The sequence below is a fragment of the Thunnus thynnus genome, chromosome 24 (assembly GCF_963924715.1).
Source record: "Thunnus thynnus chromosome 24, fThuThy2.1, whole genome shotgun sequence".
NCBI classification, from domain to species: domain Eukaryota; kingdom Metazoa; phylum Chordata; class Actinopteri; order Scombriformes; family Scombridae; genus Thunnus; species Thunnus thynnus.
In genome coordinates this window covers 16,282,622-16,306,049 of record NC_089540.1, presented here as the reverse complement: position 1 = coordinate 16,306,049, position 23,428 = coordinate 16,282,622, and the positions used below count along the sequence as shown (strand labels likewise).

The 23,428-nt window shown below is 38.7% G+C and overlaps 1 protein-coding gene across 9 annotated transcripts in view; it reads right to left on the bottom strand.

The window, feature by feature from the left end:
- LOC137177262 (collagen alpha-1(XVIII) chain-like) overlaps positions 1-23,428 on the bottom strand; it is a 53,461-nt gene that overhangs the window by 2,962 nt on the left and 27,071 nt on the right. For 4 of the 9 annotated variants that reach the window (XM_067583437.1, XM_067583430.1, XM_067583435.1 and 1 more), the window contains exons 2-41: positions 20,075-20,616; positions 17,964-18,044; positions 17,821-17,880; positions 16,505-16,583; positions 15,866-15,925; positions 13,943-14,088; positions 13,824-13,841; positions 12,628-12,834; positions 12,527-12,553; positions 12,347-12,409; positions 12,142-12,225; positions 12,009-12,059; positions 11,784-11,924; positions 11,538-11,591; positions 11,278-11,322; positions 11,060-11,122; positions 10,495-10,626; positions 9,613-9,678; positions 9,499-9,525; positions 9,137-9,235; positions 8,932-8,967; positions 8,118-8,204; positions 7,916-7,948; positions 7,750-7,785; positions 7,598-7,657; positions 6,331-6,408; positions 6,139-6,174; positions 5,973-6,026; positions 4,998-5,069; positions 4,787-4,852; positions 4,373-4,403; positions 4,222-4,275; positions 4,073-4,107; positions 3,829-3,954; positions 3,546-3,693; positions 3,387-3,451; positions 2,184-2,312; positions 2,061-2,093; positions 1,415-1,957; positions 1,124-1,321 (exon numbers count right to left, since the gene is read on the bottom strand). In XM_067583437.1, coding sequence (XP_067439538.1) covers positions 1,124-1,321; positions 1,415-1,957; positions 2,061-2,093; positions 2,184-2,312; positions 3,387-3,451; positions 3,546-3,693; positions 3,829-3,954; positions 4,073-4,107; positions 4,222-4,275; positions 4,373-4,403; positions 4,787-4,852; positions 4,998-5,069; positions 5,973-6,026; positions 6,139-6,174; positions 6,331-6,408; positions 7,598-7,657; positions 7,750-7,785; positions 7,916-7,948; positions 8,118-8,204; positions 8,932-8,967; positions 9,137-9,235; positions 9,499-9,525; positions 9,613-9,678; positions 10,495-10,626; positions 11,060-11,122; positions 11,278-11,322; positions 11,538-11,591; positions 11,784-11,924; positions 12,009-12,059; positions 12,142-12,225; positions 12,347-12,409; positions 12,527-12,553; positions 12,628-12,834; positions 13,824-13,841; positions 13,943-14,088; positions 15,866-15,925; positions 16,505-16,583; positions 17,821-17,880; positions 17,964-18,044; positions 20,075-20,616 — 3,965 coding nt within the window. The remainder of the gene's footprint in view (positions 1-1,123; positions 1,322-1,414; positions 1,958-2,060; positions 2,094-2,183; positions 2,313-3,386; positions 3,452-3,545; positions 3,694-3,828; positions 3,955-4,072; positions 4,108-4,221; positions 4,276-4,372; positions 4,404-4,786; positions 4,853-4,997; positions 5,070-5,972; positions 6,027-6,138; positions 6,175-6,330; positions 6,409-7,597; positions 7,658-7,749; positions 7,786-7,915; positions 7,949-8,117; positions 8,205-8,931; positions 8,968-9,136; positions 9,236-9,498; positions 9,526-9,612; positions 9,679-10,494; positions 10,627-11,059; positions 11,123-11,277; positions 11,323-11,537; positions 11,592-11,783; positions 11,925-12,008; positions 12,060-12,141; positions 12,226-12,346; positions 12,410-12,526; positions 12,554-12,627; positions 12,835-13,823; positions 13,842-13,942; positions 14,089-15,865; positions 15,926-16,504; positions 16,584-17,820; positions 17,881-17,963; positions 18,045-20,074; positions 20,617-23,428) is intronic. The other 5 variants (XM_067583431.1, XM_067583434.1, XM_067583432.1 and 2 more) reach the window with 5 other exon arrangements.

The following is a 23,428-nucleotide window of genomic DNA, read 5'->3' as shown; positions in this document are numbered from 1 at the left end:
AAGGCTCCAGCTTCCTCTTCTTAAACCTGCATCAACTGATTTTTTGGGCCACTCGGGGGCAGCAGAAAAAAGTTGTGAACACAACATTGACATACCATCACCTTTTAAGTTAATATGTTGAACTCGTTAGCAAACAGTTGCTTTCCATATTCAGCAGTTATGAGCAACATTATAATTCATTTGGAGTCGTGTTTCTGCCCACCTGGAGGATGCAAGTCCAATATTCACTCTCTTTTAGCTCTGTTTTTGCTCTCAACCAACTCCTGAGGGAAATATCGAAGAGAAAGGGTCGTGCAATATGGTACAAATTATAAGAAAAAAAGTGTTAAGTTGGTTTAGTTGGTAAATGCCCACTTAGATGTTAATTTGCAAAAGTTCTTAATAAATTAGCCTCTCAATATATTGGCATATTAGGACATTTCTTATAGTGTTTTTAAGAAAGAATCTAATATGCTAATATGTAGTTTGACAAAACAAAACTATTTTTTTTTTTCAAATTTACAACTGTATTGACAAGTTGAAAAACTGACAAGCATGAACCCAAAGATAATGACTTTGTACTTACCTAGTAAACCAACTTTTTCACTTTTTCTTTTTTTTTATAATTTGTGCCAAACTGCACCTCCCTTTCTGTAAAATGTCCTAAAAAATACTTTTTAATGCATGCAAATACAAAATTTTCAGGAAATTAGTATAAAATCAGAGGACCTGTAAAATGAAACATTACCGAAATATCTGGCTCTTTAGCTGCTAAATACTCCACTAAGTTCACCAGCTAGTCTACAGCTCACTGGCTCTGTTAGCCGTTTGGTGCTAAGCAGGTGGTGTACAGTGGTTTTTTAGAGCTTTTTCTCTGAAAGTGATGCAATGAGAGCGCTGAGAGTGAACCAGAACAGTAAAGTTGCAGCCGGACAGCTAAACAATGAGCTGAAACTCACTATAAAGCTCCGTAAAACCAAGGGAAGCTGCAGAGTTACTGATAATTCTCTGTAGGATCTTCACTACGATCAACAACTCATCAACAACACATCACATACCGACATTTGATACATTATTATTAAAAAAATAGCTGGTTTAAAGTATAAGTCTGGTGATATTCTTTACTCAAGCCTCTGTTAACTACCTTCAGGTTGACTATTGGCAAATGGTCTCTGTCAGCCTTGCGGACGATGCTGTGGAGATCCTGGAGCTTGGCAGACAGGAAGGCGCGGAATGTTCCTTTCATCCCGATGGCTTGAGCCTGAGAGAAGCACAGGAAATCTGCGCCCCGGATGCCCCGCATGGCACCGGTCTGAGGGCTGTTCACGGCAATCAGGTGGAGCTGCAACAAGCCCAGCAACAATGTTTACATCTACAATAAGGCCTTGTGCAGCTTTAGATGTGACTATGATGATTTAAAAGTGGCTTCTCTTACCCCTGCACCTGAGGTATGATGATGGACTGGAGTCTGGGGCACAGGGGGAGATGGTCTTCGCTGAGTGGTGACTGCATAGCGACTGTCTGGGTATGGTGGGCGTTCCTGCGCTGAATCAACAGGATGCCTACCGTCTGGTTGGTACAAGCGGTCTTTGTAACTTGGAAACCTGGGATCTGACGGTGCTGGGTACCGCGGATCCGGCTGATGTCGAGCATCAGGATGATATCTGGGATTAGGCTGGGTTGGGTGTCGGGGATCAGAGTGTGTTGGGTATCTGGGATCAGGGTGGGTTGGGTATCTGGGATCAGAATGGGTTGGGTATCTGGGATCAGGGTGGGTTGGGTATCTGGGATCAGGGTGGGTTGGGTATCTGGGATCAGGGTTTGATGGGTATCGAGGGTCTGGGTGGGTTGGATGATGGGGGTTGACCGGACTCTCAGGTGGCCTTTGGGAGTCATGTGTGGAGGTGTTGGAGTTGGAGTGTTGGTCAGGGGAGTATGGAACGGCTTGGGGAGGCTCTGCTGCTGCAACCTCATTACCCTGCAAATAATGTGCATGATATGTATTAAAACAGGGCACAGTGGATGTTTTGGAAAAGAAAAAAGGTGAAAACTACTTCAAATTCCTGAAAAATAACACTCACATCTGCATTGGGCAAAGGGATGTAGCCCCCGAGCTGAAAAATGACAGGAAATAAGTGTTTGAATAGACATTGGAAAAAAATATTTTTGAGTATCTGTGCCCAGGTGCAAGATAAATATTTCACCTGGACTTGACGAACTCCATCTCGGACTCGTAAGTAGAGATCTGTTCGGTCTATAATATACACCAGAGAACCTTCAGGTTGTCTTCTAGCGGTGGATGTCATGGCGTCATAGGACCTCATCACTGTCACCTACAAACACACAAAACACTGATCAATGATCTTGTAACTTCAAAGTATATTTTTTGTAAGTAAATCTGAATTAGCGATCCTGACATATTTCTATTTAAGTCATGATCCAAAGACTGTGAGTGATGTGTGACAAGTCTGGACCCATATTTCAAACCGCTAAAACTCCCCAACTTTACTCTTATTTCTACACACAAATTTAAGAACAAGATGAGTCTATTTTTTTTTACTTTAGATTATGTAATACAGAGACAGAGAAAAGTATGCACCTTCTGAGACATGCTAGACTGTACAAAATATCATGGGTAATGGTGAATAATACGTAATCTGAAATATGTATGATTCAGAATAGGGTAGTTTTAGATTATTATTTGCAGCTGTTGCTAAAATATTAGCTCCACGTATGTGAATTTCTACACACAAATCAATTTAAAGAATGAAAAAGGGTGATTGGTGGCTCTTCCGGCTCTGTTCATACATGTAATTAATTATGCAATCAAAGAGTGAGTCACTTGTTTAATGAGTCTTATTCTTCACACAAACACATTTTTTACTCCTAAACTGGCTCCTTACAGCATACATAAGTGTAGTTCTCAGAAGTTTGATATGGGCCCAGGCCTTTCAAACAAAATTTGGAAGTTAGATTTTCTTGAGCGTCTTGGCATTAGATTCTACGGCAAATTAAAACAAGTAGAAAAAGCTTGATATGATGTATTTTTCCTTTGCAGAAATTGTTCCTGATTCATTGGTCATGGAAAATTTTGTAATGAGCCAACATCTGACATTAATCATTTAATTGCAGCCATGTTGTTTATTTAACTGCAGAGGCTCATGAGTCATACAAATACTTTGGCACACGTTCTTAATAAAGTCACATTGTGTGTACTATGACTTTTTAATCTATTTAAACTATCTAGACTTGAAACAGTTCTTTAATTTGTGCTTCATGTGATTGTCAGGCCACTTCAGTTCAAATTTGGCTACAATGATTTTTCACCTTTTTGTATTTCATGATATATCGTTGGATATTAGAGAAATGAAACATGAATATCTGATTTTATATACATGTTTTCTCACCCCTGAAGAGTGTCCAGGTACTCCAGGCGCTCCAGGTGGTCCCGGTGGTCCAGGAATATTGATAGCTGTCATTCAAAGGATGGGGTGGGGGGGTCACATGAGCTCAAATCAAAAAGAAATAATCTTGAAGTTTTGGGTATCTTTTTGAATATAACTCACTCTGTGTGCCCCCGTAAGTCCCCGGTAGGCCTGGTCCTGGAGGTCCAGGTGGCCCTGGTGGTCCAGGTTGCCCATCATAGCCTCTTCCTGGTGGACCAGGTGGCCCCTGAGGGCCTGGAGGGCCAACAATGGACTCACCTTTGGGGCCCTGATGAAATGGAGAAATATTTATTGTATTAGAATACAACAAATATGATCCAGTTATATTTATATCTGCTCTTGGCATAATTTAATGGCAACACAGATTTCATAAAGCATTAGATTTTTGACAGTGTGATCTTACTTGAGGTCCTGGCGCTCCCGGGACTCCGACTCCACTTCCTCCATAGCGGGGGTCATAATATCCTCCACCTGGTTCTCCTTTCTCTCCTTTAAAGCCTGGGCTGCCTGGTTCACCTTTAAACACATTCTGGACACAAAAGCATCAAGAAACATTCAAGAAAAATGTACACTGTTCCAACAATGGTTATTGTTTATGTTAACCATAAGCTAAAACTGTGTGGAAAATCTATCGAGTTGAGGCTTACCTTTAATGCGTAAATATCAAAGTCTGTTGTGGTGCCTGGAAAAGAAGCAAAATGCTCTGTTTTGAATTTGTCTGAATACTGAAAAAACGGAACGTTTTCTCATTTTTAAGCTTTTTCTGCACTACAAAGCACAGAAGAAATAGCACTACCTGGTAATCCAGGTGTCCCCGGTGTTCCACGATCACCTTTCTCTCCTTTAGGACCTAAAAACAAGAGGAACAGCGATGACGTAATGAATTGAACATATTTAAACTTTTATTTTACATTTAACAGGGCACTCAAAATATGAAGTGCTCTCACCAGGGTAATACCTGGAGGTACCGTCATGTCCCTGAAATCAAAAAGGAAGACGATTAGGGACATTCAACATTATTCACATCATAAAAAGTAACAGTAAATATGTATCTAAGAAACATAAATTAAGCTGCTGATCTATAGTCAATTTAAATTCAGTTAGTTCATTTTCTTATGTCAAGAAAAGCAACAATAAATACCCCAAATGTTTCCAAGTACATTTTTTTTTTAATGTTTTTTGATGGTTTTACATCCCAATTTTGTTACTTTTAACATATGGAAAACAGTTTATTTTTAAATGAATGGACAGGCATCAATAAATTAAGCTAAACATTCTTTATATCTTGTGCCTAACTTCCTAATTTAACAAGACACACAACTGCTGCATTACTCTGTAAAATATTTTATGTCCTGACTCACTCCAAGTCTGTCGATGGGAACAGGAGGTCCAGGAGGTCCAGGTGGACCCGGTGGACCTGGGGGACCCTGAGACACAACAAATATTGATTACTGTGTGTTGACAGACTGATCATATACGTGGTATTGTGTTTAGATGCTTTTGATGAACAAACCATGACCAGGATTTTCAGGTCTTACCTTGAACAGAAAAATAAGAAAAAGTCATACTCACAGGGTACCCATATCCAGATCCGCCACTTGAATCTCCCTTCTCCCCTTTGACACCATTTAGCCCTGGCCGACCCTACAATAAACCACATTAAGAACCATATTTGTCCCTTGACATAAAATTGGTTGGGTTTAGGGTTTAAAGGGGACATAACAGACCCAAAGGATCTGTGATATCTATGAGATGGAGCAGATAACCTACTCTCTAAGATTAGAAAAGAACAAATTTGATAAGATACAAAGATACAGAGTCCTATGATGAGCTTATTAATGCAGTAATAACCTCAACTCACCATATGGGCTGATTGATGCAGGTGTATATTTTATATATATCTTATACTGGCCCTTTATGCAGCCCTCAGTTCAGCCTCTGTCTGAAACAGGCAGTTTTACCTCCTGTCTCTTTATGGCCCCCCTCCCAATGAGCCCACTCTGTTCTGATTGGCCATCTGGAAGATTACGCCCATTCTGAAGTCTATGTAAACAAACATGAGTATCACGATTTCATTTCTTTTTCTTGCTCTTTACTCAAAATGTCAGCTTCTCAAATACATATGTATATATTTGAGCACAATTCAGATCATAAATATGTGAGTGGACAACACAAAAAACACATGGAACAACTTTAGCAACAAAGGCTACAGGTTTGACGTCCATTTGTGCGCATGTGCAAACGATCTGATATCATCACGAGGAGGAAGTAGAGGTAACTTTTCAAGAGGGGTGTTTGGAGCAGGTTGAAGCTCTGGCTTTTGACTTGCAGTTTTGGACCTTTGACCTTGTTTAACATAGATATCCAACATCATAACAGTATAAAAATAACGGAAAATCACAATATGTCCCATTCAAAGCCCCTTTTGCAGGTTTTGAAAATTTCTGCAACTTCTAGCAGTTGTACCCACATTTTGTACTTGTTTGAACAATTTTTATAAATTAATTTTTTATGTAGTAAATATAATTTGACAAGAAATCCACTTACTGGTCTACCTGGAAACCCAATCTCTCCTTTCGGGCCCAAAGGACCATGTGGACCCTGAAGAAAAGCGTTCATATGGCTCATTTGTTACATTCGCCTGATGCTGTTAGCTTACAAAATATGAGAAAAACACTCAAAAACTGGTAAACAGAAGTATGATAATACGCACTGGAGGTCCTACTGGGCCGGGAGGTCCACTGTCACCCTGTAAACAGATACAGTGACATTTTATGCAATTATTAACATTTTTGGAGTTATTTATAATCAATGTAACAGTTGATATTTAATTCCTGATGAAAAAATATATAACTAGGACAGAAAGAAACATGCTAGATGCTGTTTATATCACTGAGGTCTTTACCGGCTTTCCTGCCAGGCCACCCAGGAACATAGGTTGTCCATCAGGTCCAATAATGATACCAGGCTCTCCTTTCTCCCCCTGAACAAAACACATGCTTAACTCAAATGTTTACAGCCACTACTGGAAAAAGTACCAGTGTAAAATGATAGAATAGAAGGAAAACAAGTTAAGTGGAAGCGGAGAGCAGATATTGTTGCCCATAATCTTTTTTCAAGATTGAGATTTACAATAATTTTCTGGTCATTGGAAGATGTTAAGCATTTTCTTATGATAGCAACTTATCTTGTTAACTCCAGATCATAACATATTGTGCTGCAGATGTTGATTATGTAAGACTAACATATCAACATTGTTGTCTCATGAGCAAAACATCCCATTTTCTCCAGAAAAACAAAATCATGTTTTTTTTTTAGAAAAATTACTCATTGAGTCTCAGTCTCTCATTTTAACTGACATGATGTGATTACAAATTAAATATAATGGGATAATGGGATTACAGCTAAACATATAACCAAGAAGTTGTTATTTTTGTGAATAAAAAGAAATTTTCATAACAAAAAATGGCTGCTCTTGGAAATCATGTTGAACAAAAATATAATTGTGCATCTTTAAACATGCACTGACTGATTGATTTTTTGGCCATTTGGGAGCAGCGGAAACAAGTTGTGAACACAACATTGACATATCATCTCCTTTTAAGTTGATATGTTGAACTTGTTAGCAAACAGATGCTTATTTCCACATCCAGCAGTTACGGAGCAACATTATCATCATTTATTTATGAATTATATCATTCATTTGGAGTCATGTGTCTGTTCACCTGGTGAATGTAAGTCCCATATTCACTCTCTTTAAGTTCTGCTTTTGCTCTCCACTCCTGAGGGAAATATCTGACTCTTTATCTGCCAGATGCTCCAGTATGTTCACCAGCTAGTCTACAGCTAACTTTGTCAATTTGCTGTTTGGTGCTGAGCAGGTAGTGTATAGTGGGCTTTAAGAGCAGTTTCTCTGAGAACAACTGCCTGCTGCAGCCGAAAATGATGCTATGAGAACGCTGAGAGTGAACCAAAACTGAAACTCACTATAAAGCTCCGTAAAGCCAAGGGGAGCTGCAGAGTCACTGATTCTCTGTGGGTTCATCACTACAAGCAACGCTTCTGACATAAAACATTGTCATTTCATACATTGTTATTATAAAAAATATTGATTATAGCTGCTTAAACGTGTGAGATGCAAAATAAATTCATTAGAACATTGATCATCCTACCTTCGGTGCATATCCTGCAGGACCGGTGTCCCCTTTTTCTCCTTTTGGTCCTATTGGTCCCTAGATCAAAACACATAATACACTGATTTCCCTCCATTTTCTTACATTGACTGGATTTTTCTAAGTTGATCTGTGATTACAGTAACACATACCGGGAATCCTGCTCGACCTGGAACACCTGCTCCCCCCTAATGAAGACAGAACGATAACACATGAAAAAGATAAAATATTCAGTGCACATGTGAAAAAGAAAAAAATAACTGCTGAGTGAAGTTTATAGTAAGATCGGTTAGGGGTCCAAAGGGTGTGTCCACTCACCTGCCCCCCTTCGTTCCAAAATATGTCGTTATACTACAGCAAGACAAAGTTAGGTTAGTTAGTATGGAGGTGAATGAATTATTCAGCAACCAGTGACTGTTAGTTTGAATGAGTGATTTAGTGAATGAGTGATTAAGTGGCAGGCTGTCATGTAAGGGTACGTTTCATATTTAAGTATGTGCAGAATCAGTGCATCTCTCACATCTCCTGTTGTGTGGTAGATGGTCTGTCCTGGAGGTCCGGGAGGCCCTGGAGGTCCAGGTGGTCCGCCGTCTCGCCCTGGCCGACCCTGTGACATGAAGATCAGCCAGAAAATGAACACATACAGTATTTTTACATATTGTATTGATAAAATTATGTAATATATTCAAATGTATGATATCAGGATAAATGTATTATCTTGTTTTCAGGGGGGTAACAAACATAAACTAAGAGGAGCAAACAAAAAGCAATACAAGCTCATATCTTAGTGAATAATTTAAGGGATAAAGAATTGTTTTAGGTAGTACGGATAAATAAAATGAATGCTAAAAACTATGCTAGGTAACTGAATTAGAGTGTATCAAACAATGTGCCATGATGCGTAAAAAAGATCATCCTAATATGACTCTGCAGAGATTATTATACATAATATAATAAAAATACTAGAAGTATTTGATAAACAATGTCTGTTTGTTATGTCATGTTGTAAAACAAGTATTTTACTGATATTGGAGTTGAGTTCTATCCTGTACCAGGGACCATTGTATGAGACTTTCATGTTTTATTCAGCAATAATTAGAGGTTTGTGATAAATAAAGTTTTGATGTATATGTAATACTATAATCTGCATATAATTGAACACAACAATCAGAGAAAGATAACAGAAGATCATAGAAAACAGAGGTGTTCCTTAAGTATAGCCCTGAGGCACACCTCCAAAACATGATTTTCATTACAAATTAAAATATAAAAAAATATATGTGAATATTGCAAAATATAGCCTATATGTTTTATATTTAATACATATAACTTACGCTTTCTCCTTTCTCTCCTCTGTCTCCCTTTTCACCCTAAAAATAAATAAACGAGAAGTTGTTAGTGCCATAAAAAGAAACAGATGTAAAACTGGAAGAAGTGTTTCTGAACTTGAGTAAAGAGTCTAGTGGTGTATTATTTATATAATATATAATATACAAAGGTAACAGAACAACAAAACCCAGAATTCATCCGGCTTCCTACCGACTGTCCAGGGAATCCGTCCACACCTGGAACCCCAGGTGGTCCTCTCTGTCCCTCTGCTCCTTTGTCTCCATGGTTGCCTGGCAAACCTGGTCTACCCTAGAAATCAGAATTAAAACATTTAGTAATAATTGTACTGGAGTATTAACTTTCAGAAAAGTATTCAATAATCTTTTTTTGATTTTCTTTTTAGTTTGATACAAGCTTAAATTATGTTTTCTTTGAATTTAATTTCTACTAACAAGTCTAAAAAGATGGATTTACCCTATGCTTTGTTCATACTGTTATTACATAATATAAGATGTGGAAACATTACTAGCAACTGCATTCAAACAACACAACGCTTCCTCTGTTGTACTTACTGGAAGGCCTGCAATACCCGGTGGACCCTGAAAGACATAACATAAAAGAAAACATGAGATAATGCACCTCCAGTGAAAGAAACGCAGGAATCTCCCATATGGACAACTGGGTACCTGTGGTCCAGGTGGGCCTCTGTGTCCAGGCAAGCCATTGATCACCTCACGCCCTTCCTGGTCACCCTGTAAGTAGAGGGGTAGATGGTTTGAAAGGTATCATGTAGCCATACATCCATGCAAAGGATGGAGAAGCTGTTTCTTTGGGCGCAAACATGTCAACAAAAGTACATGTGTGTTTTGTACATCTTCAGCTAGGATTGATGGACTTGACTTTGTGAATAAGCCTGATGCTGTATGATGCTATATTTTTCTTATTGTCAAGTGTCGTGGTGGCAGCATCCTGCAGGGTTCTCAAATGCTCATGCATGGCTCACAAATATGCTGTTAGATTTTATTAGTGTAATACCTCAAAATTAATGGAAAAAGGCATCAAATTTGCTTTCAAAAGAGGACATGACAGAAAAAGTATGAGAATCACCAAATTACAGTATGACCAGTTAAGATTCTAGACATCTGAATGGAACTTTGATTGGTTGAACTACTGGTTAGATTTAATGATAGTTGATATGCTGAGTTGAAACTTCAGACTATTTTCTGAACACTACACTAAGAGTAAATTTAGGTTGGTAACAGATTCACTATGTTCAGCCTCTAGTCCTTATACCCATTAACACCCTGTATTTGTATCACTCCTGAAAGATGACCACTTTTAAGGAGTCTTGTCTTTACTTGGTGGAGCCAAAAACAGTCATGTACTTGTTTTGTGTTCAAAATCAAGACCAACCAAGCCTTCTTTTAACCATAAACTTTACATTGCCTTTTTTTTGTTTCAATCCTGCAAGATGACAAAGATCTCTCACATTTATGCACTCACTTGTCAGCATGTACTAAAGCTAAAAGCTCTGTGCATGCACCCTCATATATTCAACGTCTACTCACATGGCCAAAGCCGTATGGTGGCCCTGGTGGCCCGGGGGGTCCTGGAGGTCCAACCGGTCCCATGGGGCCTGGAAGCCCTGCCAGCCCAGTCTCCCCTGCTGTACCCGCCTGTCCTTGGTCACCCCGAGCACCCTGGAGTGTGAAGGAAAAAGAAAACATGTTGGTGTTTTGTGTTTGTGGTGAATGACTGTAAGTCTTGTGTTAGATATCCTGTTGCAAGCAGGTTATTGAATGCAACTGCAACAGGAGGAAGTGAGGAAAAGTGCTCAGTGCCAAAAAAGTTGAGAGCTAGCAGTTAAGCAGAGTGAAGAAGTGATCTTTAAAAAATTTACAGATACTGAAAGATGTCATATTTGGAAAGGTGAAAGTGGCTTATATCTAATTATATCTACTCAAATCATTACAGGAGGAAATGTAGCTTGTTAAGGATGTGGTTTAGGTTATAAAAGACTGAAATCATTTCTAGGTACGTTAGATGGACACTATAGTAAGTGGGGAAATGGAAACTTGTGGAGAAGAGGGGAAAGCACCAAAGACACCCGAGTACCTGCGACCCATTACACACCGTAGAGGATGGAGCAAAGTAAGAGAACAGGCTGGTGAAAAAGTTGGAGTCTTGCGCGTCTTGCTAGAGAAAAGCAAACATGAAGGAGAGAATCTATCTGGATGCATTTGCCACCAATATGTTACTTTCATTTCAGTTCAAGCAGCAAACCTTCATTTATACCATACATGTTTTTAAAAGAAATGTGATAGATTTTGAGTAAGTACGGTATGACTCACCTTTTCCCCAGCTGCTCCTGGAAGACCGAGTTCACCACAGTCACCCTGGAGGAAAAAAAGATTTAAGAAAACATGAAAACACACTTTTTAACTTTTCCTTATCAGGACTCACAGGCTGGTTTACAGTCACGTCAACTTTAAAAGAGGAAGCCATCCATTTGTGACCATGAAGTGACACTTTCAAATCTCCAAACAAAAATAACACCATGTTTTATTTATAACCTGTAAGAAATATTCAGCATCGATCTGTGTGTCCTCACCTTCTCTCCTCTGGATCCTGGTTGACCGGGTGAACCTGGAGGACCAGGTGGCCCCTGAAAGCAGCAGACAGGGTATGTACAAACAATCAGTGTTTCATAGCTTATCACAATTCTTACAATTCAGCATAATTTTCTTACAAAGGAAAACTCTGTCAACTGAGAAAGTGATTAAGAATATTCTAAGTACGTCAGTAATTATCTTTTTAACTTGTTTGGTTATTTTTAAATAAGAGTAAAGAAACTCACTGGTAGACCAGGGGCTCCATCCTGTCCAGGTGGTCCAGGAGGTCCGAATGCTACTGGACCGTTGGCACCCATTGTTACAGAAGTACCAGGGTTCCCAGGAGGGCCTGGAGGGCCTGGGGGACCTGGAAGACCTGGAAGACCCTAGATAACAAATCACAAAATGATCACATTGTCAGCTCCTCAAATTCTTCATTTAAAATAATTTTTAAATTAAAGTCAACGTACCCGGACTTTGTCCAAGTCTGGGAATCCTGATCCCTCCATGTCAACAAACGTCTACAGAATAATAAATAAACAAAATTCAGTGTCTTGAAAAATTAAATACTGAAAGAAAAGGATGTTGGAAGTGTGGACTTACTGGGCGGTCACCGGTGCCAGGCCCAGGAGGTCCTGGTGGACCTGGGGGGCCTCTGGGTCCAGGTTGACCTTCTCCACGATCACCCTGGAAAGATTCAGAGGTCACATATTATCACCATAAATAAAATCAATGTAAAGTTCAATATCTGATTTAAAATGAAAGAAACATGATTCATCCATCCATCTTAATCCACTCTTTACGACACCTTTTGGCCTTTAGCACCAGGAGTTCCTGGACCTCCTGGGATGCCTTGTGGCCCAGCAGGACCCTGGGAAGAGGAGCAAAATGACAAGATGACTTTTTAAAAATTATCTGGAAAAGCCCATAGTTAATTTACATTTTATATAAATATTTAAAACTGTTCAATAAAAACAAAGAAACTCACAGCTTTTCCGTCCTCTCCTGGATCACCCTAAAGGATAAATCACAATCGATTAGTAACATTTACCCAAAAAACAAATTATTCTTCTAAAACTCTCTACTCACAGGCTCTCCATCAGCTCCTGGAGGTCCGGCAGGCCCATCTGACCCCGGTGGTCCTGGAGGTCCAGCGGGTCCAGCCACCTTCTGCACAACAGCGCCATCTCCAAGACTGACCACCTCAGCTGCGGGTCCAGGAGGACCAGGGGGCCCAGGAGGCCCTGGAGCCCCACGGTCGCCTTTATTGCCGGGGTATCCGAATCCAGAATTACCCTGGTGAGGAAGAGATGACAGAGAAGATTCATATATAGCCTCATATGGACAGATAAATTAATTGTGAGCTAGTGAAGTTGCAATTGTAACTACACTCTGTTCTTGTTCCCTTTTGTAAAAGATGTCATTTTTTGGTTGTGGTTTGGTAAGAATGACGCAACTCAATTACAATTACATGTCACCTACAACTGTCATCCTGTCAGATTACAGAATTTGAAGCAGCTGTAAAACTTGTGATATGAGCTACAAAAGTGCAATTATTTCAACACAAGTAATGTTGTTGTTTAAAATACTTTTATATTTTTTCCCTCCTTTTCTAGCTTTTCTTTCTTCTTGGATGGTTGGTTCTGTGTTTGTTTGTGTAAAATAACGTTGCTGTCCAGTGAAAAACATGTTCTTTCTAAGTGGATGGAGTTTGCACAGGTAAAATAGGTTTCCGAGGTCAAGAATAAAATTTCATGCCTCACTTTTAGGCCAACACAGACAAAAGTGCTTTCCATGACAACTGAGCAAACTCCAACCACTGAAGTCCATGTGTTATGGTAGAAAATACTGGAAAAAGCTAGGTCTGTGCTATTGTACTGGACTATTTTATAAGGTCAAAAATAAACTCTCATACTGTAAAATGTGTTGTACTCTTGTTTGATTAATGAACTTCTTGATTTAATATGAGAAGGTAGATCTATGAGATTTTTAGTAAGGCAAGTCCAGAGACACCTATCTGGACTTTTTTTTTTTTTGCTGTGATGTGTAATTTGTTGTTTATTATGTTTATTATGCTACAATTAACTTACTCATTGGATAAAAAACTTTTTTAGTTTCATGTAATAATAAACAACTTTGTAGTTTTCCTATATAGAACACTTTATTTATAAGAGACCCAAATTTTGTTGCAGTTTTTTTACTCACCAGATAAAATAAACCAAACTAGAAGAGCAAACTCTCCTCGATGTGAATAAACCTCCAAACATGTTGCATTGTTAACGTACCTTTGCACCTTTTTCTCCCTGACAAAAAAAGAGAAAGAGAAATATTAATTTAGTCATATGTGTCAATTATCTGTGTGTCATCATGCAATCAATCAATCAGACACACAGTGACTTTTTACCTTCTGTCCTCCTCCAGCTTGTGAGGAGGAACCAGAACCAGAAGCAGAAGCAGAACCAGAGTCTCCTTTCGGCCCTTGGAGACCTCTCTCCCCCTGTGTGCCTTTCTCTCCTCTGTCACCTTTCTCACCTTTAGCACCACTGGGACCTGAACGACGTGGCACATGGAATAAGTTACACTTGCAAATGCATGTTTAAAACTAAATATAAGACACACATAATAAGCATAATTGACAATTTTGGAATATCACAGAAAAAGTCTCTTTTATAATTTGAATATCTCTAATGAAAACCTGACTTTAAAGACAAAACTGTGAATGACTAGACACCAAACACTCACATCCAAGATTGCCGAAGATTGACATTTTATAGCACTGTATGAGCTTGCTGATGCTAATTATGTCAGCCAGATGAAGGTAAAGTGGACATAAAATTCTTATAAACTGCATTGTAAATAAAGAACCATAACTATAACTGTGTCATTTCCTCTTCTAGCTTCTGTCTATACAGACTTATTTCTCTAACTATCGAGACTTTTTATACCAGATATGCATGAATCACGTAATCACTGACTTCATGCATGACAATGATCAACACCACCATCACCTAGAAACTCATAACTGTAAGCAAAGTAACCATTTATGTAAAAACATAAACAGTTGCAGAAATAATTACAGTTATAAGAAAAGCACCAAAAGATAAAACCAAAGAGGTCTGTGATGAAAGAAACTGATAAGATGATGGATATGATTTGACGTTTTAAGTGAGCTGGGTGCACTGACAGTTTGAAGTCTTTCACTCAGTGGACTCGTGCGCCATCTAGTGAAGTTGATGAGATATTTTGGTTAGTGGAGGTAATGGAGAAATCTGTCCTGTAGGTAGCGCTGCTGCATAATTCATAACAACTTGGATATGATGGATTTCCTCTCCATGTATACTATGTGTGCAAATTACATTGACTTTCTCTATAAACAATCAAGTACAATTGTATATGTACATTAATAGATTTTTCTAAGTGCCATGTCTTATTTTGCATTCATGTGTTTTTTTTAATTTATTTGCCCCAAATAAATAAAACTGATTAACTGACCAATGGCTTTTAATTCATTTTATTTATGTTTTCTATTTCTTTGATTACACTGAATTTATTCTAATTTGTAATTGCACTGAGTATTTTATGTTTTTTATGTTGTGAGACATTTTATAAACTTGTTTTTGAAACATGCTATATAAAAGGATTTCATTATCAATAATTAAGAATCAAAGAAAGAAAACTGCTACAAAAATTACATCAGTTCTTCACTTTTACAATGCTCCCCCTCTCTGTGCAGTATATATTTATAACCGGGAATATCCCATACAGTAGCACCATGTTTGCAGTGGAATAATTTGATTAACCACATGTTGATTTAGGCATATGCAACATGGACTGTACATTCAGTATTATCTGAAATAATGACAGTGTTAAAACTAGATTTAAGACGGGGCATCAAGATAAGGTAACAAGGAAGGACCCACCTCCATGTGCATTAGCGGTGCATACTCCCAAACAAAATTACAATTAATCAAATTAAGAAAAGCCAAATGACACACAGTAAAACTGAGGCATCCATCTGTGCTCCAAGAGGGACAAAAACAGCAGAATTGGACAGCTTGCACTGAAGCTTCTTATAGATATTACATATGCAAATATTATTTTGATCAACCACAGACTGTGCTGGAACAACACAATGTCCACAAACCTCCACCAGCATGCCCACAGCTCCATATAAAGGTCCACATAAAGAGAAATGCAGCAGCCTGAGACACAAAGCTTGGTTTATACTGAGATAGGATGTCTGCATGTTGATTAGGACATAATCCTAATCATAAATCTGCCGTTCTGCATGGCGGCATCGGTAACCTTTTACCCCCAAGTGACCCACCTCTTGCGCCTGGTGGTCCAGGCCGGCTGTTGTCCACCGACGGCTGTTGATACCTGTCGTCTAAAATCAACACAAACACTACTTTACCTGCTGCTTAGCGGCTGTATGAGGGCTGCAAGTGTTGGCTTGCAGAGCGGGGCATGCAGTGCCTCATTAATATCTGTCTGAATATTTTCGGAGGAGGTGATCGAGGAAGGAACTTGTCCTAGTTTCAGAGCAACACTTGGTACCATTGTCTAATGTCTTAATGCGTTTATTCAGGGTCTTAAAAGAGAAAAGTAAATCTCAGGCAGTTTTTCTTTCAAAGTATCAGCTGACTGTCTGGTGGCCATTTATGCTCATGTAACAGTACAAACCAAAACTTTTCTAACTATCCACCTGAGGGAGCTAAAGAGTTTTAAATCACGTCATCGTGCTGAAACTCTGCTGCAAAACTCCACACACCTTCAGGTCCAGACATGCACCCTTATGTGCATATTTCAGGATTAAAAGTGCAGTCGTTTACAAGACACTTCTCTGGCAATGGCTGCTGTATGATTAAAAGCTTCCATTACACTTCTCCTGCAGTGTGTTTACAGCAATGAGCATCCTAGGTGAAGATTTACAGTCACAAATGATGGTAATGAAGAGCTCTTTTACCTGTTTCAGAAGAAATTCTGGTTCCTTTTGAGGATATCAGCGGAGGTTCAGGCACTGGCCGCAAGGTTGCAGGAGTGGTCTGTGGGTAGAATATAAGATAATACACTAGAACATCTGCAACCACTGTCCCTTTGACATAATCATTGCCAGCATAAATTCTCAAACTTTAATGCCTGATAGCAGATGCTTGTATCACTTGATCTCTACCTTCAAGTGTGTTTATTTGGTCTGTGCTTTTACATAAAGTGAACCCAACCATGGATAATGAATGGAAACACATGGAGCTGAAATAGGTTTAAAAGAGGGATCAGTCGTGTAGTTATGAATAATCTGGTGCTTGTCATTGATGTTTATGCTAATTTCATCGTATCACTGCTTGTATTTTGTGCACATTTTTTTGTGCCATGTATTTTCTTTTTGAGTTGTGTGTGTTTGCATTAGTAACTAGTTTAACCTAAAAATGTTGTGGTATCATTGGTCCCTGCTTGAAATATGTATATAAATGTCTATATTACAATAGTAGTTTAAGCAATTTCTGTACGTAAACATAATTTTGCAGTGGAGGTTACCTGCTGTTAGCTTAACTGACTTAAAAACAATCTTTACTGTTATCTATTATGCAGTAAAAAGTAGTTTTGATTAAGTTTGAAATGTTTAGTGTAAGAGTTATTCTTCAGTTCATAGTTATTTATTCTTCTTATTTATTTCAGGGACTAAAACAGCTCCTTAATGCACAAACTACACTTATTTAATAATACAGTAGAGAAACTTGATTAGATTATTCCGGATGAAATGAGTGATTTACTTTTCAAAATGTATTCAGAATTTGCACAAAAAAATGAACACATAAAATGTGCAAATCAAACAGAGTCATATTGCAAGTTTAAGGTGACCAAGGGGAACTTTGTAATGTGTGTGTGATCTACAAATGTAGTTGATATGTTTTTAATCTGTGAGATTCTACAAAATCTTTGTAGAATTTGGCTTCTTTACAGCACATGAACCAGGAAATTATATTTATAAAGTAAAATAAATCACCAAAACTAAATGTATCGGTACGAAACAATTCTGCTGATTTACACCTGGATTACGGAGCTGAGAGTCACCATCACTTTTGTCTAAAATGTTCTTAAGCTGATCTCTGACCTGCTGCAACAATGCAACATACTCTGCTTCATCCTTATTCATGTACTGATATGATATTGATATAAAATCAATAACTGCAAAGGTTCATATTGGGCAGATTTTAAATTAAGATCTACGAAGTCCTGAAAATTGAGCTGGCTGTGCACATATGAAACAACAAACACACTGACCTTCACAGTGTGACCTGTCTCTCTTTTGTCGCCTTCACCGCTGCCAAAATCACCAGAGGCCTGAGCCAACAGAAAGAGGAAGAGGTCAGACAAGAGTGTTCAGACACCAAGGCTCATCTTTGACAAAACACACAGATACTCACGGCGTCAGAGTCATCGTCGTCATCGCACAAACGCTCAGCCGCATGAGGGTCTCCCACCACTTTCAGCTCTGCAATCTCACCCTAAAAGAACACAAACACACAGTGAAGGTGTTTTTCTCTCAACATGATGACAAGACATTAGCTTCCTCTGAAACCTCCAAAGAGATGGAAAGTCTGAGAGAAATGACTCATGCAGAATATTGTGTCAGCTGCCTTTACTACTTTGTCTTCAGATGATCTTTTTTTAAACCTCTAACAGGGGCCGCATTCTCACTCTTAAACATGATACAGACAGTTTGGAGTCCAGGTAAACTTTATGTACCTCGACAAGTGAGAATATTCTGCCACAGATACCAGTTTCTACCTTTAATAAACATTTTTGTTGGATAATTTTGGCACAAAAAAAAGCTCAGAGATGCAGCTTAACAGTAGCATTTGGACAAATTAGTAGCTTTTAAAATTTGTTCTTCACTTTTCCACTTCAAAGGCTGCAAGCTAAAGATCAGAGGTCAAAGGCGACAGAAGTCGGGTAATAGATTTACAAGCATGAGGAGGGTTAAGTCTGCCCTTCCTGTTACCACTGATCCATACACAAACCTGCCGTGAGGTGCAACAGGGAGATATTAAAGGTAACACGGAGGTCAGACTTCCACAAACATGCAGGGACACTCACACACCTGCTCTTTTAGCACACTGTGTATTATTCTGACTTTTCCCGGTCCCGTGGGTGACATTTGGAGAACGATTCATTTCTGTTTTTCATTTATTCTTGTCAGAAATATGAGGAGCAAACATCTCTTGAGCACTTGAGCATTTCCTCTGCTGGTACCCTGGAGTTTATGGTTAGAAAATAGACTTCTCCTTCCAAATGCTTGAGTGTAATTTAAAAATTAAGTTCACTAAAATCCAGCTAACATCTTCTGTTACTCATTAAAGTTGGTCTAAAAGCAACACCTCATGTGCAGTATGTGCTCAGAATGTCTTGATTTCATCATATTCATAGCTGTGTTTCATTTCGGGGGTTGAATCTTCTAAAAGCCGCATTTAAAGATTTTTTAGTAAAAGTTTGACAAGTCTTGTCCCATTTTAAAGGCTCTTCCAAATGCAGCCATACAAACTTGTGAAAGTCATCAATCATTAGTAGACTAACAAACTAAAGTCAATACAGGATGTAATTAATGGAAACCAGGCAAAAACTGACATTTCACTTAAGAAAAATGGAAGTAATTTGGATATGTTTCCATCATGTGTTTAAATTACATCTCATAATTCCAGGAGATGAACTTGGAAATATTTGACTTAAGAGTTGACAAGGATCACCCAAACACGCCATTATTTTAGTTCGAGTTGTCTCAGTTTGGTAAGAGGAGCACGTTCAGTTCAGCCTGCAGGACCTTTGAAGGAGCTTCATGAGCAACATCATTTGGATGATCCAGCCTCTGAAATGAGATGTAGCTCATCCACTGGTGCCCCCTGGATGCACCGGGGGATTACTGTTTAAGTTTTTTGAAGTTTAAAGGACTTAACGTTACCTTGTATATTTTTTGACCACTAGTAGTCTTATGGTGCAGTGTTTTTATGAGTGGGTCCCTGTTTTTACTTGTGCAGGATATTCAAAAGAATGAGAGTTGGTGGCGATAACACACAAAGAAATAGAGAAACGTGCCAACCATGGTAGTGAAGAAAAAGAATTCAAGTTAGCAAACATAAATGTAAACAACACACAATTTAAAATGTTAAAAGAAATATGTTTAAAAAATTGGCTTTGCAAATTTTTGATGAGGATGGAAATACATTCAACATGTTTGTTACATCTAAAGGATACACACAATGTGTTTTGTGTCTCCTGTTTGTGGCCCCAGTTTGTAACTCGTTGCCTATATTTTAGGTAAAAACTTGGCATATAAACATAACACTATTGTCTTTGGGTAGAAAAAATGATCCGTCATCAAGGTAGACCATCTTGTGAAGCTGATATTTTGAAGATCAAGGTACCATGAATGTATTACTGACTCAAATAAACATGCAACATGCATACAGCTGAATTAACTTGTAGACCACTTTAAGATTCAACACCATATTTGTACATTCATTTGTAATTTAAATGTTACCTGAAACTTATTAGTGTCGGCTCCTCCTGCCTGACCCACAAAGATCCCCGATCCTGTGTCGAGCTCCATGGGATCCGGCGAACGCTCAAACTTCACCACCTGTGGCTCAGAGTCGCAGCCCTGGTAGAAAGTCACCTGCTCCTCAAAAACAGACAACGAGAAGCGAGTCCAGGTGTCCACCAGACTCGGCACGCTAAAGCTGGCCGCCTCATATGAAGCCTCTGAATCAGGCTCGGTGTAGAAAAGCTGCACCTTCTGTCGGCCGGACTGCACTGCCGTGAGCTTGACGCCGATGTAAATGAGCTTCTGGGACTGGTCTGTGATGGAAAAGAGGACGGAGGCGGCGGGAGTGTAGGGCTTGATGTAGAAGATGAGAGAGAAGTGGCGATAGAAAGGGTTGGGGACGTGGGCCAGAGCCGGCTGGCCCGACACCGCTGCAGGGGTGAAGATGTAGGAGGTCTCCCCTCTCGGCCCGTAGGCCTTGGTGATTTCATCTGGTGGTGGGTCTCCGATTAGCTGGAGCAAAGAGACACCACTCTGCTCTGCAGTGGAGGAAGACAGAGCAAATCAAGATTCAGAGTCAGAAACTTGAGAGACATTTTTTAAAAGAAAACAGACGAACCCTGCCTTCAAGTGCTGTTGTAAATACACAAATGTCAAATGATGGGTAAATATGACAAATATGTACTATTTTTGCTTGATTCCTGGCCAAAATCATCCACTGCAACTTTTAATATGGGATATATTTCATTATTTCACCCAAATAAAGCACGAAAATGTGTGTAAAAGGTTGTATTTATGAGTCCGAGGTAGGAGCTTATGAGGTGCACTTGAAGGCAGCAAGACAGTCAGTTTGAAGCACAGAAATGATCAGCAAATCACAAGTTCTTTGGGAAAAAAAACTTAGATATTTGGTTAATTTTTAATAACATTCAGATGACAAACTTTCCTGAAAGCGTTAACAGTGTTATTGTGATTGATTAAGTTGTTTTTCTTGATTGAAGGATCTTTTAAAAAGGTTTCAAGACCAAAATTCAGGTCAGGATGTGCTAAGACATGTTAGGATGAAAACTATGTGCAGTGCAGGAGGTGCAACAAGTTCAGAAACTGCTTTAAATGAGTCACCGACTCAGCCTACCCAACCATAACACAAGTGCCTCTGGAAAAACAAACCCTAAGCCAAACTGACCCTCCAGGTCAAATAGCAAACCACAGATCTTAAAGCCTCAATCAGTGATCAGTGTACAGTGAACTTTAATGCTTAAACCTGCAGCAACTGTTTTTTTTTAGCCACTTGGGGGAAGTGCAACGAGGTGTAAAGACAACATTGACATATTAACACCTTATAAAGTTGATATGGCAAGCATGTTATCATCAAATAGTTGCTTAAATCAAACATCAAGGAGACACAGAGCAACATTAGCATTCATTCAGAGTTGTGTTCCTGTCTACTTTATTAATGTAAGTCCAATATTCACCGTGCTTTTAGCTCCATTTTGGTTTCCACCAATTACTGAGGGTAATGTGGCTCCATATCCACTAAATGCTCAACTATCACCAACTTTGTCTGTCTTTATCAGAGTTTTTTTGCTGCTGTAAATGACACTGCAAGAGTGCTGCAACTGAACAAAAACAGTGAATTTGTGACCTGTAAAACAAAAACAATGAGCTGAAAGATGCTAAAACGCTAAGAAGGTTTGTTTGGCCCAAATTACAAGAAGAGACAACATACTTTCTCACATCTAGCCATGCTGATGTGTCCAAGGTTTTGGTATTTACATCATGTTTCATTGGTACTATACTTTCTACAGCTTTACCAGAGTAACTAGGACACTGATACAAGGTGTCTCTGTTTAATCTTATCTTAAATGCTGTGAGCACCACAAACAGAGATCAGGCAGAGATTTTAGAGACAGATATCTCCAAATCCAGGCAAATGAAACCAAAATTATCTGCTTGGTTTTATGGTTTTATAATTTTGGCAAATTGATCATTTAAATCAAACTCCAACAGTCTGATTGATTAGCCACAGGTGGTTTAACCAATGTTGTTTCTACTTTTAGGTTACGTGAGACTGGGGGAGTGGGTGAAGTTAATGGAAAAACTGCTGATATTTCAGTTCCCATAGACTGAAATAGCTTGGAGGGAAAGGAGCGGCAGCCTTGAGACCAATAGTTAAATTCTCATAAATCGGCATCACAAGGGAGCAACTTTAACTAAGGGATCTCCTGAGGCCGGCCTGTCATCACAGATTCATGAGAGAAGCTGACCAAAAAAGTACAATCTGTGCATTAAGGGGGGGAGGTCACAGAGGTCAGTGGTCATGGGGGTTTCCAAAGGTTTCTAAATTATGTAAAAGTATCAAATTCAGCTTGTTAATTGTTCAGTTAGGAAACCGTAACTCTGCGAGAAAACAGCTAAGCTTAACTGAGAAATGCCTGCAAGATGTAAAACCATCATCATTCATAATGGTGGCTGCACGCTGAACATCACTTCACACGTTCATCATTTTACGAGTCACATAGGAAACAGACTATGAGCTTGTTTCTGTGCAAACTTGGCTTCACAGAAGACTTCTGGTTGGACTAATTTTCCAGATTGAACCAATTAAGCTCCTGCTTTCATTTCTGATTTGCATTTTTATGTGCCCTTAAAATGATTAATCTGCTGATTATTTCCTTAAATAATCAAACAATTGGTCTATTAAATGTCAGAATATTAGAGCTGCAACAATTAATCGATTAGTCAATTGACAACACTATTTATATCAGATTTATCATTTAAGTTGTTTTTTTTTAGGCAAAAATTGTAAAAATTCATTGGTTCCAGCTTCCCAAGTGTGAATATTTTCTGTATTTTGTACTCTTCTATGATAAGTAAAAATTGTCTTTGGATTTTGGACTTTTAGTCGGACAAAACAACACATTTTGAAAAGTAATCATGGGTTCTGGAAACCTGACATCTTACAAACTGCACAAATAATCGATGAATCAATTAACTGAGAAAATAATCTGTAGATTAATCGATAATGAAAATAATCGTTAGTTGCAGCCCTACAGAATATAGTGAAAAATGCCACATCACAACACCCTCACACCCCTCAAACTGCTTTGTTTTTGTCGACCAACAGTTCAAATACGTATTAAATTTTAAATTAAAAGTTTGTGACATAAAGCAGAACATTTCCAACATTAATTACTTTAAAAATGACTTGAACAATTAAGAGATCATCAAAATTGTTTGTGCTGATTAACAACAACCAACGAATCATTTCAACCTTAAGGTGAGACTAAACTTTTGAGGGGGAAACAGAAACTAACACATTCTTCCTCTTACAAGGGAATTCATCAGCAA